Consider the following 16,027-nt stretch of genomic DNA (forward strand, 5'->3'; position numbering starts at 1 on the left):
TTTCTGCTTTTCTCCAAAAATCCTTTTCTCGATTTATATTTGAGCCAATGGAGCAGATGAGAGTGACTCATGTCGGTAAAAGGTAGACTGTTCAAAAACTGCAAATCCTACCGATAAACACATTGTGAGAAAGAAGACAAGTGTGGCTACAAAGTTGGAGAATATAACTGTTATAGAGTAAAATTTGTGGCTGTAGTCGTTGTGTGAAGAAAAAATTTCTGAGACTTTTTTTTTAAAAACCTCTACACTCTAAGCCCCCACTGTAGGCTGGAACATTCCGCAATACACACCCACTGTAAACTCTGAATTTTTCCAAAATCACTCATGATCATTAAAAGGTCGCCGTTCTAAGACTACACAGCTTAGGAAAAAAGTTGAATACACCTCGAATACACAAAATGAACATAAATTCTAGGTGTAAAAAAAACGAGAATAACAATAGTGTGCGGTGCTACACCCCACACCACTAATTACTCCAACCAGTGGTGGAAAGTAACTCAGTACATTTAGTCATGTACTGTGCTTGTTTCAGGTACTTGAACTTTACTTGAGTATTCACGTTTTCTTCTATTGTGTTCTCCCTCTACACTTGAGAAAGAAGCACAGCTTTATACTCATTACATTTATCTGACCGATTAGATTTTATTTTTTTTTTTGCATAGTACAAATAAAAATTTAAAACATCTGTATAGTTTCTGAGAAAAATTCTACCTGTTCCTACAGAAGTTTTTTTTAATGATTAGTTACTCAGAAAATTAAAAAATGCCACAAACAGTGTTTCCACCGCATTATTTCTAACTTCTTGTCTTCTTCCCTGAGTTAAGATGTTTTATTGACAGACTTACCACCGTGCACATAATTCTGTTTTTTTCCACCTGCACTTGAACGCCGCTCCTCTGCTATAAACGAACGGAGATCGTGTAAACGTGAACGTTTAACCGAGGAACAGCAGAGGTTGGTCGCGGTGGGGGAGTATGGTCACGTGGTGTAGGTGCGGTCAGTCCAGGTTTCCTGAGTGTGTCAGAAAAGCAGCCTGACAGTCTTGTTTGGAAAAGCGCAGGAGCAGGAGTCATAATGGATTTCAATCTGTCCTCAGGTAAACTCACAGTGAAGTCAGCTGTATTCAGTGGGAATCTCTGTTAATGCCTGATGTGGTTTGGTTGACTGTACTGGTTAACAGCATTTTGAAGAGCAGGCAGTTGCAGGGAAGGTTTTTCATTTGGCAGCTTGATTAAATGTTAGTATGCTCGATAAACAAAACCAAAATGTGTATTTAAATAAAACACAGTTTCAGTAAAGTGTATTTAACGTGTAGCTTCACTCTTGCAAATGTTGCTTTTGTCACTCTGATTCTTGGTGATATTTTTAATCTAACTTGATGCTTCCCACATCATGTCTCCTTTGCAGCTTTAGATAAGAATGAAGAAGTGGTGAAGAAGGAGGAGGCTCAGAAGGATGAGTTTAGTTGGCCCTGGAGCAAGGACAAGGATAAGGATAAGGATAAGGTAGGAGCTTTGTATGTGTGCATCCTTTCAAAGATGCTCATGTAGTTCATCAATCAATCAGTCAGTCAGTCAGTCAGCCAGCCAGTCAGTCAGTCAGTCAGTCAGTCAGTCAAGAACTTTATTTGTCCCAGTAAGGCCAAGTGGCTTTTGTCAGGACAAATTTCAGGAAAATTTATGTCAAATAGTTGCCTCTTTGCTAAATTTGCTTCTTCTGTGCCTTCTGGCTTCCAGGTCCAAGGCACAACAAGGCACAGTTAATGCAGAGTGACACAGTTGTCACTCTGCATTGACTAATTCATTCATTTGACTGATTCAGAGTCATATTTTCCCTTTTTGTTTTTAGAGCGACAGTAAGGACAAGTCTGGAAGTAAGGACAAGTCTGACAAGGATAAGTCTGACAAGAAGGAAAAGTCTGATGACAAGAAGGAAAAGTCTGATGACAAGAAGGAAAAGTCAGGTGATAAGAAGGAAAAGAAGAAGAAGAAGAAGAAGGACAAGGAGGGAAAGAAATCAGGCTCCTCATCTTCCTCCTCCTCCAGCAGTGATAAGGTGAGCCTGGTGCTACAGCTTCAGAGATCTCTTGCATCTTGCAAAATGGATTTAGTCTAGTCTTGGAGGATTATGGGAAAGTGGAATACCAGCTGTGTGTGACGGTGTTGCTGTGTTCCCCTTTTGTATTTCTCATGCAATAAAATGCTGCTCCACAGGTAACATAGCTGTCACACCTTGTTACAAAGGTTGACAGCTGAATAATCAGCCCCGTGGTGGTGTGTGTGGAACATCCACAAACAGGTCTCACCAGCAGTGCCAGTTTTAATCAGACTCGGCACGCCACACCCTCCTGTGTGTGTATATGGTTTTTGTATATAGAGCTCACACATTTGTCATTATCTCCCTGGTCTGCAGATTCATTTTTAGCTTTCTAATCTGCAGCCGATCTCAGAGCAACACCAGTGATCATATCACCCTCAGGCTGAATTCCTTTCACTTTGTTGCAGCTTTATTCTCAGAAAACAGAAAATAAAAATTGGTCATATTTGTATGAATAATAGGTTTTACAAGCATATGACCAAAGCAAAAAGAAGGAAGAGCCCAGCCCAGTGTGGGAGAGAGGAGAAACTGGTCATAAAGGAGCTGTTGTTGTCTCATCGCTTGTATGGAAGTGAAGACGTCGCTCTCAGACCTGTCATGGCCTGACTAGACATCATGACATTCCTCTTCTAAAAATGGTGCTTGTTACGGCTCATGCTGCTACTGGAATGATTCATACATTAAAGATACAGGAGGAGCTGTGGCACTTAAGATGTCCTTCAATAAATCATGTATCCTTTCTGCAGTAACAGCATTGTCCTTTTTGTCATTTCAGGACTGATGCTTCCAGGGGGACAGGACTGCTCCGTTATGATCTTGTGTATTGACAAAGTGTGTGTGAGTGTGTTTGAGTGTGCAGTTGTACCAACTTTTATTCTTGTCCCGTCACTGGTGTAACAGAAACATAATGGTTGTGTGTAAACAAATCTGTTAAATCCTCAAAGTAAATGTTCTGACAACAAACAAAACAACTGCAGATTTTTTTTGTTCCATGAAATTCTCCTGTCAGTTAAAGTGTCACAACTAGATGGCAGCATTTTCTATTTTTAAGGTCCGTCAAAGTTTGAAGTCCAAGATCAGTTTTATTTTAAACTGTGTGGTGCTTGATATTGAAATTGGTAGTAAAAGGTATATTTACAAGAATTTTGGACAGGCAGAACAACATCCAACTAGAAATGACAAAACCATAAATATACTCTGTTTAGAAAAAGAGTAAACAAAGGGGCAAATATTGTTTTATCATGTGGAATGAAAACCTCGTTCCTCAGTTGCCCAGTTTCACCCAAGTGACACTATCAGAAGGTGCCAATGGACCAGAGTTCGAGGAAGTATTCAGATCCTGTACTTCAGTAAAAGTAACAATTTCACTGTGTGTAAATACTCCAATACTCCAAAGTAAAAGTTCTGCATTTAAATTTTTATATCAGTAAAAATACACAAGCATTACCAACAAAACTATAAAGTACTTGTTATGCAGAAGGATCCTGTTCAGTGTTATACCGTTATATACTGGATTATTATTACTTATGTATTAATGTATAAGTAGTATTTTAATATTGTAGCTGGTTGAGATGGAGTAAGAGTTTACTGTCTGGCTGGTTTACTCAAAAAAAAAAAAACTTTGTTACATATTAAACATATTAAACTATGTTTAATGAGACAGTAAAATGTTTTCAATGTAAAAAATCTTAATCTACCAAATAACTGGTAACTTTAACAGGACATAATGTAGTGAAGTCAAAGGGTCAATATTTCCTTGTGAAATGCGGAGGAATAGAAGAATTAAGTGGCAGCAAATAGAAGCACTCAAGTAAAGTACTACTACCTCAAAACTGTACTTCAGCTTGAGTCGCACTCAACAATAAAAAAAAAAAAAAAAAGAAAAACATGGGAAAAAGTGAAGCTTCTCAACAAAGCTTCCAAAAGCTGAAAGAATACATGATGCAGCACTAAAACGAAGGATCGCCCGTTTACCTGACATCAATATTCAAGTTATCATGAACTCCAGCCAGGACTGTCAGGAGATGAGAATTACAGCGTTTAGCATTGAGGATCTCCTTCAGGTCTTCTGAATCTTTTATGGAGGTGCAGAAAAAAAAGAAAGAAAAAAGAAAAATGGAGCGGTTTCAGAAGGGAATCAATAATAAATCAAGCATGCATCTTTTTCGGTGGCTGCTGAAGAAACCCAATTTAATCCATCCATCATGTTCAAACCCTTATTTTATTTAACCTGCGGGGGAATATTGAAGGGAGAAATCAGTGGATGATTTAGAAGAACATTTTCCCGATGAATTGATCAGAGCGAATGAAACATGCATGAGGTTTCATTCGTGCCAGAATTCTGCATCTCTTTTTAGAACGGTAGATGCGTTTCATCCTTGTACCGTATTTTATTTCCTTACTGTTGTCATGACTTTGCAGATTACTTTTGTTTGATTTTTGTTTCGCTTCTGCCACCGGACTTGGCACCACTTGTGTCATTTGCATGTGTCCATAGCCTCTGGTACAAAAAACAAAGTAAACAAAAAAGGAGCATGTGAGGACATCAGGTGCAATCGCCAGCTTCTGACATCTACTGTAAAATCCTTAAAAAGTGCACAACAACAGCATTTTGGCACAAAACAGAATGATTTAAGTAATTTTCTCAAAGCAAAAATGCCAAATATTTTCTGGCTCCAGCTTCTCAGTTGTGAGATTTAGAAACTTTTCTTCATCTTATGTGATGGTAAACAGAGTAGGTTTGAGCTTTGAACTGATCAGACAAAACATGCAATATGAAGACTTTTGGTTGTGCTTTGGCAGAAACAGAACATCATACATGTAGCCTCCCGGTAATAAAGCTGTTTTCAGAACGGGAGCCCAGGGTACATGTGAGAAAAATGTAAAGTTAAGGCAGGAAGAGACAGAAAGCGAGAGATGAACAAAGAGCATGATTTGAAGGCTGTGGGGAATCCTTAAGATTCTCAAACTTGTACCTTATTTGTCTGCAGTGACAGCTGAACGTCTGTGAATTCCTGCCAACAGCTTCGAGGCTGAAGAAAGGATGGAGGGATGGATGGATAGATGGATGTACAGGGCACTGCCCCATCATGTCTTTCCCTTTGATTTTCCCTTTTCTTGATGTCTATGGAAGAAAATTAAAAAAAAAAAGGTATTTAACCCACCACTGTGTCTCTTTTGATCTTCTGATGCTTTTTTTGGCAAAGAAACTGTATGGAGTCCTGTAAGGAGTCATTTAGTGCTGAGGTGAGCTCAGTGTGATCAGTGGCTCAGAGGGATTAGAGGCCTGAACATAGGTTGTTTGATGCAGTCTCCTCTGCTACTTCTTTTAATCACTGAGTGATTCTGTTAGCCTGCAGTTACTCCTATGTTTTTTTTTCTTTTTATTCCTGCTGTGCTTTACTAAAAGCTCTTGTCTTTGAATTAGTGGGTTATCTTATACAACACTATATCTACTGTTTTGTACAAATTACACAAAAAATCTTTGATTCACTATGACTTTTCAGAAGAAGCAATTAGGCCTTTGAGGGCCTTTTCACACATTTTCACACACAAGGCGACCTCACTTTCTTTGGCTGGTTTGGATGCATGCTCTGAAATCTGTGTGTGTGTAGGCGTGTGTGTGTGTGTGTAGGTGTGTGTGTGTGACTGTTCCTCTTGGTGACAGTGATGTGTAACAGGTTTGGACTGAGTGAAGAACTCACCTGATTGAATCTCTCCTCTGTGCTGTAGCCACACTGCACTGATATATATACATGACAACATACATGGCATACACAATAGCAACAACGATCAAAATTCCTGATGAGTGCTTTCTTTATGGCTGGACGTAAAAATGTATTTCATTCAGCAGAAATACAGTAGGTCTATATACCCTTGTGAATTACTATATGATATTATTCATTATGTGTATATATATAAGCGTGAATATATAGACTGCATGAAAGACAGCGAACGCCACCAGTATTCTGTTGTTTTGTTCTATCGGTCGTTCTGTGGACACACCGCAGGAGGGCGCGAACGCCTCTCGTTCCCTCGACTGGCGTCATCGGTCTCCAAGCAACAGCCGGGCTTCAGCCCGTCTCAATCATCCGCCGCTAAGCGCCGTCAAGCCGCACAGACATACTCAGACCGAAATAGGAAGCTGTCTAGAAAATAAAAGCACTCTAAGTTCAGTTTGAGTGAGACTCCCATTCACTTTAAACCTATTTACCTGCAGGTTTATGCTGACAGACTGTCTTCCAGTTTGTTGGGACACAACTAATAAGAAGGCTTTTTTTCAGGAAAGCAGGTCATACATGAAATAAACCCCGTTTTTAACACTGGAATTTTGTGGCACTGGAGTGGAGGAGAGTCACATGAATTGTTTGAGCAGAGAAGTTCAAGATTTTACTAACTCTACAAATCCACTTTTTATAAATTCGATGCTATTTTTCGAAATAACACTTTAAAATATGTTTTCTTTAAGTGCTGAAAATTGACTTCTTGAACGGAGGAGAGTGACGGGAGCTCATGGGGATAGAAAAAGAAGGGGTTCAGTCCTGGTTGACGAACTGACCTTTTAACCTTTTGCCGCCTCGGTGGTGGTGAAACCCATAATCTGCTCTGCTCCACTTTCAAATATCAAATATCTTATCGGCAACTCGGCGTTTGTCCACGTTTTTTATTTATTTATTTATTTTTATTTTGAAAAATATCAATCGGAAGTCGTATTATTTCCAGTGCTGTCTGACTTGCTCCCGTGTCTGCTGAGCTGCAGCAGAACAGACGAGAAACCATGGAGCGCAACAAGACGCGTTGGAGAGACTCACCAAGCGGACGGGAGAAGTGCCAGTTTCTGACCTGTTTGTAAGTCACTCTCTGCGGCTGTTGGTAGATTTTCGTGTACCAGCAGGTGGACATTTGAGTTTTTCCAAGCGTGCGTAAATTGACGGGAAAGGTCTAGGAGAGAAAACAGTCTTGGAGTGACCCTCAGCTACCCAAGAACGGGAGGAAAGGAGGAGTAAAAAGCGCCCGAAGGAGAGACGAGTGCCTGGTGGATAGAAATGCTCTCCGCGTTATTTTTTCTCACACATTTGGACATTTTACGTAGTTTCTGGAAAATGTCGCGGGTGTGCGCTGCGTAAAACCGCTCACTGCTTTCATGTCTCATGCCATTAGAAGGAACAGTTACTTTTCTTTAAGTAAACTGTGAGCGGAGCCGTGATTTTGTAAAGAAGGAGGCACTGGGCTAAAACTGAGAGCGAGACACCGAACAGTTACGAACCATGGTGAAGTTTCATAACTCGGACCTATGGATAGCCTGGATGGTCATTTTCTGCATGGAGGGTAAGTTGTCTGACACTCGGAAACTTGAGTACTTATCCCAACCTGCAACCACAAGACACCATGTACTCTCACAACCCTATCACAATAGTAATAATAATAAATAATAGTAATGACAATAATAATAATAATAAGAGGTTGTGGGGGAAATATTTCAAAAGGCTTACAGATTTCGAATCACGTGGACAAATCATTATTACAATACATCTGCATCAGTATTGCAAAAACAGATGTATCTGGAATTAAATTGTGCTACGGGCTCAACCTCTCCTCTTCAAGAGCGCGTGCCACAGCCGTTTAACCCCCCCCCCCCAACCTTAATACTGTATGTTTGGATCAGGCAGACAAATCCCCGGCATTTCCACAAAAACTAAAGCAGAGATTTAGGATGACTTTTCCCCAGTACTAGTCGCCATGTCATCTGTCCCAAAAGCACTTTTGATTGTACACGTCTTATCCATAATGCGCTCGGCTGTGCCTGATACCGCTTTTGCGCGTCTTACACAACACAAGCCTTAAATTACTGCTTTTTTGTTTGTTTGTTTTGAAACCACGCAACTGCCACTGATACACTTTAAAACGTGGCATAGGAGTGGGAGAGTCTGTGTTTTGAAATAGAAACGGAGCAGACGGTGGAGGGTTGCGCTGGTAATCCGCCCGATTAACGAAAAGCATGGTGACCAGGCAGCACATGAGAGCAGGCAACTCTAAAGGAAAAGCACTGTATATTTCTGTAATTCTTCTGTAAGGAATTACACTGTATCAATGTGTATGGCACAAAATAGCAAATTTGTTGACCTTTCTAATATGTGTTGATATTCCTAATATGAGTGCATTCAAGTTTAGTAAGTTTGTCATACTTTATGTTGTGTTATCATATAATATCCCTGAAATACTGAAAATTAAAGTTTGTCTAGATGTCTCCTGTGGTAGTGGGAAAGCAGACTGAGAGTGAAATTCCAAACTTAAGAGATGATAAACAGCACTGCAGAGAAGACTAATGGCACCCATTAATAAATGAGCATCATTAGCAAAATGTATTCATGCAAATATGACGTAGGCTAATGAGTGAAGATGGTTAAAATGCATTAATAGGCTGTTAAATAGCTGCAAGTTGAAAATGAATGAGCCGCCTGAAATAATCTTCAACTTTCTTTCGTATAATGTACAAAGCTTTGTCAGGGAAATAGCAGAGCAGAGCAGAAACATGCTAGAAAATGCCAAAGCAGTCCCCTTACTGTCTTATGTCAGGACATGAAAAGCAGTTCCACTGAGCCATGCAGGCACAGACGCACACACACACATACGCGTACACACACCAGCCTGACATGTCAATTTGGACACAACAGTTGTGTGAGATTGAATTTAGACCTGATTGCCTAGGTGTCTCACTCCACTGCTCACTTGTTTAGCTGGATATCTCTGCAGTGAGTGGATGTATGGTGTCTTGTCAGCTTTACTCAGGGTTACACACCATACACCATACATGCACAACATGATCTGATTTTCTATCAGTCTGCCCCTTTGTCTGATAAAATGGCTCGAAATGAAAACAGTAGATTGTGGTCATTCCTTCTTTTCCTCCCTAAGTGTTCACGTCTGTCCAGTTATTACCTCAGTTAATGCAAACAGTGAAGGTTCGAGTCTCCAAATGACTTTACAGCAAGAACAAACTACCTTGTATGAGCTCGGCGGCTCTATTAACAGGCCAACTAGTCCAGAAAGAAGCTTCATTCTCTGGACAGTTTCTCTTCTCTCCCCTTGCGTCTTGGTGGGGAGCTGCCAGTGTTTCTATAAATAAATTCTGATGCAGCAAAGTCACTATTGATTGTGGTTGCTTGTTTTGGCTGTGTGTACTGACCTCCACTTTCTGCATGTCATACATTGTCACTAGATTGATCTGTTCTGTTCATTATGTTAGCAGACACTGTATTGTTTGGGATTATTACACAGTCAGGCCCGAATCGTATCACTTTCACCTCACATGTGCATTTGTAACAAAGTCTCTGATACCTTTGTAACAAAAAAGGGGATTTCTGGCCTGAATGCAATGTGCATGATATCCTTTAAGTGTTTGTAGCCGTGGATGTCCAGTAAATAGTTAAAAAAAAAAAAAGTAAACAAAAAGTTTTGAAAAGCAGAAAACTGTGAGCGACTATGACAGGGGCAAGTAAAATTCATAAGTGACTTGGGCAGGTGTCAGTCATGGCCAGGTTCGTGGCAGGGCTCTTCGTACTTTCAGCATTAGTCAGGGGACATGTCATGTCCTCCTTCAGCCATCAATGCTCCCCAGTTACACATAAATATTGTATTTTTTCTTCTCGGTTAGAGAGGGGCATCTTACTGAAAGTAAGTTTTTTCTCAGTAGAAAAAAAAAAGTTGGGTTTGTCAGATCTGTAGTGCGTGAAGTGTTTAAAGAAAGTCTCTAGAAGTTAGTAGAATAAACAGTAGAAGCTCTATGTTAATAATCTGATTGGTTCCACTGTTGTCACAACGAACTCCACCTCCCCCCCGGGGGTACCAATACAGAGCTGCTCAGTCCATGATGCCCTCGATTTAACGATCCACCCAGTACAACCCTCAGGGGTGTGACCGATCTGGAGGTCTAATCAATTCAGCAAATTAAATTCAAGCAGAGGTGGTGGCTCTGAACTTTTCAACTACAGTTGTTTGTTTTGGTTGTTTGCGTAATAGATCCTATAGAACATTTCAAATTTGCGTACAGTGAAATATTCAGATTAGCCCCTCAGGCTTCCATCCCACTGTCTGTATGTTTGAAATGACGAGTCCAGAGAGGGCCGAGGAGCACTCGAGCATAACAAAAGAAAGACAACATGGAGTGTTTCTCAAGCTCATTGACATTCAGGGCATTCACGTCTGCATCAAAGCTGAACTTAGACCAGTTCTCTTCTGCACTTTCTCTGTGAGCTTGTTAACCTTTGAGGCCTTGCTGGAAGTCCTGGTATGAAATTACAGAGCAAGCCTGGTCTGTTTGGTGTTTACACAGTCTCCTTTGCTAAGTTTGGCGATTTCATTTAAATCAGTTCATCATTCGAATACCAATCATGCCACACAGTCACACAGGGTTCACAGAAGCAGAAAGGCAGCTGCCAAGACTGGACTAAATTGAAAAGTGGAAAAGTGAACGTTTCAAAATCTACAGTATATTACAAAGGACAGACGGTCCTATAGAAAAAAAAATCTGCATTTCACCAAAACCATGTTTACTAGGAAGTCTTTGTTACTTCTTTTTTTTACAGGTAGTTGAAGATAATGAGGGATGAGAGAGAACAGAATGACAAGTGCTTTGAAAAGAGAAAAATACTCTTAGTTTTTGTAACCACAGGTGATCTTGCACAGTTTTTTTTAAATGTAATGCACCCAGAATCTAACTTTGAAGATGCATCTCCTCCTGCTGATGCAGAATGCATATGAAAAAAAAAAATCCTGTCTGTGTCAGTTTTATCCGATAAGTAGTGTTTTTTTTCCCTCCTCCTTCCGCCTGCTGCTGAAAAGGAGCAGCTGGAACAAGAGTGTTGGACAGATGGAACTTTCCACCTCGATTATTTTTCTCACTAAAAATAGCCTCTCAAAAAATTAAAAGACCTCTGGGACCGCTTGCAAAGTGCATGTGCGTGCGTTTGCGTGTGTATGTTTGAGCGACAGAGGAGCAGAGAACTTCAGACGACAGGGTCCTCAGATGATGGCGGCAGCGGCCATCCTGGGAGTGTGAATGAATAAATGATGGGCAGATATTTGGAGGAGAGAGAGCGCAGCATCCGCCTGGTCCCACGGTCTCTTAAGCACACATTAAACTAGGCCCCAAAGAGTCCACAGGCTGCTCTGCTGCGCGGCACTTGGCCAAGCATCTGGGGCAAACATCTGATGTGGTCAGTTCACAGAGGTTTGGGGGTTTGGAGGTTTGGGACTTTGAGATTTTGGGGTTGGTTGTAGCTTTAATCAGAGTGGCAAATGAGGGAATCATGAGTGAATCACGAGCGTGTAGGGAACGGGGTGATGCTGTTGGTGCAGAAATGCGATCGGTTGTGTTTTTAACTACGTTTGGGTTAGATGATGAGAAAAGGTGTTAGGAAAGTAGGGTGTCATTTATCACAAAAGAAGCTCATTTGGAGTATGAACGACTGCGTGCAACTTTTATTTTATGACTCAAGACATTTAAGGCATTTCATCAGTGAATCTAAGTTACAATCAGAATCTGTGTTGCAGTACTACAGTCTGAGCAGTAACCAGTTTTCTCCGAACACGTTTGAGCCACAAGATCATTCACAAGATAAGTTCTCTGTGGATCAAGAGTGAAATTGCACTTTTGTGAAAGCTGATGTAAGTTAAGAAGCTGCATAAAGGAAGAACCTTCACTTAAATTACAGTCTTGCAGTAGTGCTTTGTGTGATGGACTCTTCTACAGCATCGGCTCAAAGTCAAATTTGGAAACATCTTGGCTTTCAGATTAGACCTCCCTGAAGAGCTACTGGACAGTTTGGGTGCTGAGGAGAGTGACAGTGAAAAGAGTTTTACACACACTGATTCTACCCAAAATAAACATCTTAGAATGTAAACTGTTTGATGTGAACTGTTTCTGAGTCACGTTCAGTTTTATTTTTACAGAATGTCCATTATGACTTCACTGGGTCACCCCTCAGCCTTACTCTGTATTGTTTCTCTGTCTCTCAGTTTTTCCATTTTATTTTGGTGTCTTGATGTTTTATGTGTTTCTCCTTATGTAAGCTAGTCAGAGAAAATAACATCACTGACACATTTTAAGAAACCGATAATTCTTATTAGAAAGCAGTGCCAAACACAGTGCTAGTCTGAGCTAACTGACTACATGTGCTCAAAACTTTTTCTTTAATCACAGTGACAGTGTCTGTGATTAAAGAAAAAGTCTAACTGCAGATAGTCAGTCTGTCTAACTGCAGATTGTTTTTCCTGTGTATTTTTATTCACCTGTGTCTGTACAAGCTGTACTAATGTAACATTCTGACTATCCAATACACTTTTTTAAAAATCAAATTTAGCGAAATCTCCTCACGGTCCTCCACGGTCCTGTTCTGTGTGTGCACTCAAAAACACTCCGGTGTTCGTACACAATCCTGTGTCTATAAATGGGAAACAAAGGGCCTTTTTCAATCTGCGTTCTTGTGGACTTGTGAAACCAAATGCAAAACCTATTTCAGTACCATTTTCATAAGTTGAAATTTAGGGTTTAGAGTTCGAAACAGCTCCCTATCAACTGAAAGTACAATATAAATGATTTTATATTTTTTTATGGTTGTGGGACAGTAGTTTGCCTCAGTTTGGTAAAATAGCCCATGCTTGGTAACAGGTGCGGGGGGGGGGGGGGGGTATATAATTCTAAAAGCCCACAAAATGCATGACAAGATGACAAAACATTAAGTGAATCATGCTTTAAGTGTATATAACATATCTTGGGTCCATAACTTAATGTGACAGGTTGTACCGTTCATATGAGACTATCTTGTAGCTTGGCTTTCCTTTCAAGTGTGTGTGTGTATGTGTGTGTGTGTGGGTGTGTGAAGAGCCCTGGGCTTATACATATTTAAAGCGGATGTCTTCCTCATGTCGTGGCACCCTGAAGATCCTCTCCTTGAAATGAGCAGTTTTGCTTTGCTGGCTCTTGAGGTTTGAAGGACCTTTGCTGACAGGACTCGCACATCACACCAGTAACCAGAGATATTTGGTACACGCCGATACAATGTTAAGGTGGACATTTAATTGAGTTTTGAAAAGTGTCATATGGTAAAAATAAATAAATAAATAAAAGCTCTTATGAAAAGTGTTTGTGTTACTATGAATCTATCAAGTGTTGGTTTGCTGTTTATCCACTTTCAAATGTAAGCAAGCTTTCACTAACTGTCAGTGAATGTTCTAAAAGCTAAGCACGAACAAAGAGAAGTGAAAAAAGTTGCTTAAATCCAGTGAATCTGAGCAAAGTCATGAGTGTGAGTCAGCACTCTGAAATAGTGGGGCTTTCCACGGACTGAGCTCTAACAGAATAATTATTGTTTCTGTGCAGGCTCCTGCACAGGATCCTGTGCAAAATAACAAAACTGGCAAACCTGTTTTCAAACCGTAATCTGACTCTAAATCCAAGGAACAGTTTTTGAACATAAATCATTTTATGTGCCACCATCACACACTTTGCACTTAAATCATTGTCTTTTCTTAGTTTACCCTCACAAACCTGATACAACTAGTTCTGTTCTCTCCATCGTTAAGTGTGCGGACTCAAACTTTCACGGTGGTAACAATCCATGTTAATTGACTTATATTTTACAGAAACCTTCACCATTCACTTCCCTGTGTGTGTGATATATTGTGGCCCTCAGTCAGTGTCTGCCAAAGGATCGTTAAGTTGATCTCTGGTGTTACCAAGAATAGTCGCTGTGTTTATCATTGTAAGCCTTTATGAGCTCAGATCAATGACGAAGGAAATGCTCCTGTGCACCTATTATTCCCACAAGTGTGTGCTAACAGGCTGGGTGTGTGTGTGTGCGCTTGGGCCCCTGTATTCCCCTGGCAAATAAATTACAGTGGATCCCAAAGGATCAAGGTTTCCCCTCAACTGTAATGACCTCATCAGTTTCGTCCACCAATCACAAATCACCAGGTTTCCAGACAGATTGTCTTTTAGGTTCATTAAGCAGATTCCAGCTCTCGCATGAGCTTACAGTTAAGATGAAAGAAAACTCACTTCAGTCTGTTTGTTCTTCTGTGCAGGGTGAATTTGTGAATAGGCTTTTGACTCAGTCAGTGAATCCTTTAGGAAATCAATTCAAGTCTCAAAAACAGGAGGGGTGACAACGAATAACAAAAATGACAGCTGAAAGACTGGATTTTATTGGGTTGTATTCCATGATCAGATCAGACCTCGAGGTTTGGAGGTGATACATGTGTCACAAAAACCTGCCAGAACCTTGGACCACTTCAGTGTTAGGAGAGAGAGAGACTTTATTAAGCTGTTGCTGCCTACCAAAAAATAAAAAAAAAGACCTTGCTACTTAGTGAGAAATTTAAATTAGTTTCCTTACTAATTTGTTTCATAATTCATTTGTCATTGTGTGGAAAAATCTCTATGGGAGGGTTCTGATGAGATGACAGAGGCTGCAGAACTGAATGAGCCATCTGGAGGTGCACTACGGTAGTAACAAAGTACAGTCGTAATCTGAAGGAATGGCTCAAAGTTTGAGAGCAGAAATTACTGATTTGAGCAAACTGTTTACCCCTACGCAAACATTTACCCCATGACACCCACCAGGCTCAGGTCAGAAGGTGTTAAATTACTCACTATTCATGTCACTATAATGTTCAGCACAGTACAAAAACAAAAAGCACATTGCACCTTCAGGGGAAGCATGCAGTCTGTTCCCAGTCTGCTACGGCAGACAAGTACATGAGATATTGGAGTAGGAGCTGCATTTACAGCAGGGCTAGAGGAAGGATGCAGACTCAGCTGTGGGTGGTTTTAGGTCAGAGTTTCCTGACACGAGTGAGTCCTGAAGCAAGGACTATATAAGGGTATTTTCAGCTGTACTCTCTGGAGTACTGTGGCCTTGCATCACTAATTTGAAATTGATTGTTAATTGATCCACACAACGACTAAATGACCTTACAGCATTTGATGAACTCAGGGGCTGTGCTTGCTGGTGTCACACTGAGAGACAATGCAGACCCTGCAACCTGCTTTGAGTGCATGGAGGTCCACGGAGTTGTCTTGACCAGATAATTGCGCAAGCTCTAAAAATACACTGTGGATAATTTCATATTCTAGAGGAATGTAATTTTGTAAATTGCTCACTGTTGCACATGATGGGTTGTATGTGTTGCTCTGTAATAGCTACTTCTGCAGTTAGGTGCATGGCTGAGAGCACCTACAGAAATTACTTCTCTCCTTTGAGCTTTTTGGTTTTAAAAATGATGGAGAACACTATGCACTGTCTTCCCTTTGTGTTTTTGGAAATTAATTCCATTTCTTTCGAGACTGTGGTTGGGGAGAGTGGATGAACTGAACTTGAAACCCCTCTGACTATTGTCCTCACACTCACATTTTATGCTGCTAATGGAGTGAAAACGCAGAATACGGCAAAAAGAGAGAGAATAAGGGGAACAAAGTGAAAAGGGGAACAGATTCTCCTGCATTAAATATGCCCAGGGCTTTTCACAGCCATAGGTAATTCATAAACTGGCTGTAGGGGTAAAGCATTGCCGTTTTATTTGTGCTTTTGCTTTGCTTTAGCTCCGTATCTCTACTCTCAAAACCATATTAACTTTGTAATCAGTGTCATCAAAACACAATGCTGAAGACAGCAGGGAGGCATAAAGTGGCTAAAGGGATCAGCACCCTATCTGTGAAAACAGCGTATCACTGTATCACCAACACCCTGTATCACCGTGGCGACTGACACATGGGAATGCAGTGACATGATCGCACAGGTTTTATACAAACCCACAAGTCACAAAAAGGGAAGAAAAAGTAAAAGCAAACTGAAACTCTCAGTTGCAAACATCCAGAAATATGGTGTTCAAGTTAAAAAATTATCGGCCAGGGAAGTACACTTGTTCTTCA

At 40.6% G+C, this 16,027-nt stretch overlaps 2 protein-coding genes across 2 annotated transcripts in view; both read left to right on the forward strand.

Annotated features, from left to right (window-relative positions):
* Positions 1 to 925: 925 nt before the first annotated feature.
* Positions 926 to 3,060, forward strand: LOC121187465 (protein PXR1-like). The gene is made up of 4 exons (XM_041046719.1): positions 926 to 1,096; positions 1,408 to 1,505; positions 1,849 to 2,055; positions 2,873 to 3,060. Exons 1-4 carry the CDS (start codon positions 1,075 to 1,077, stop codon positions 2,876 to 2,878), a joined length of 333 nt encoding a protein of 110 aa, XP_040902653.1. The 5' UTR covers positions 926 to 1,074; the 3' UTR covers positions 2,879 to 3,060.
* A 3,825-nt stretch (positions 3,061 to 6,885) lies between these two features.
* The window catches only part of igsf11 (immunoglobulin superfamily member 11), a 94,668-nt gene continuing 85,526 nt past the window's right edge, over positions 6,886 to 16,027 (forward strand). Inside the window, exon 1 of the mRNA XM_041047369.1 lies at positions 6,886 to 7,425. Coding sequence (XP_040903303.1) covers positions 7,365 to 7,425 — 61 coding nt within the window. The 5' untranslated portion in view covers positions 6,886 to 7,364. The remainder of the gene's footprint in view (positions 7,426 to 16,027) is intronic.

This window comes from Toxotes jaculatrix, chromosome 9 (genome assembly GCF_017976425.1).
Source record: "Toxotes jaculatrix isolate fToxJac2 chromosome 9, fToxJac2.pri, whole genome shotgun sequence".
NCBI lineage: Eukaryota > Metazoa > Chordata > Actinopteri > Toxotidae > Toxotes > Toxotes jaculatrix.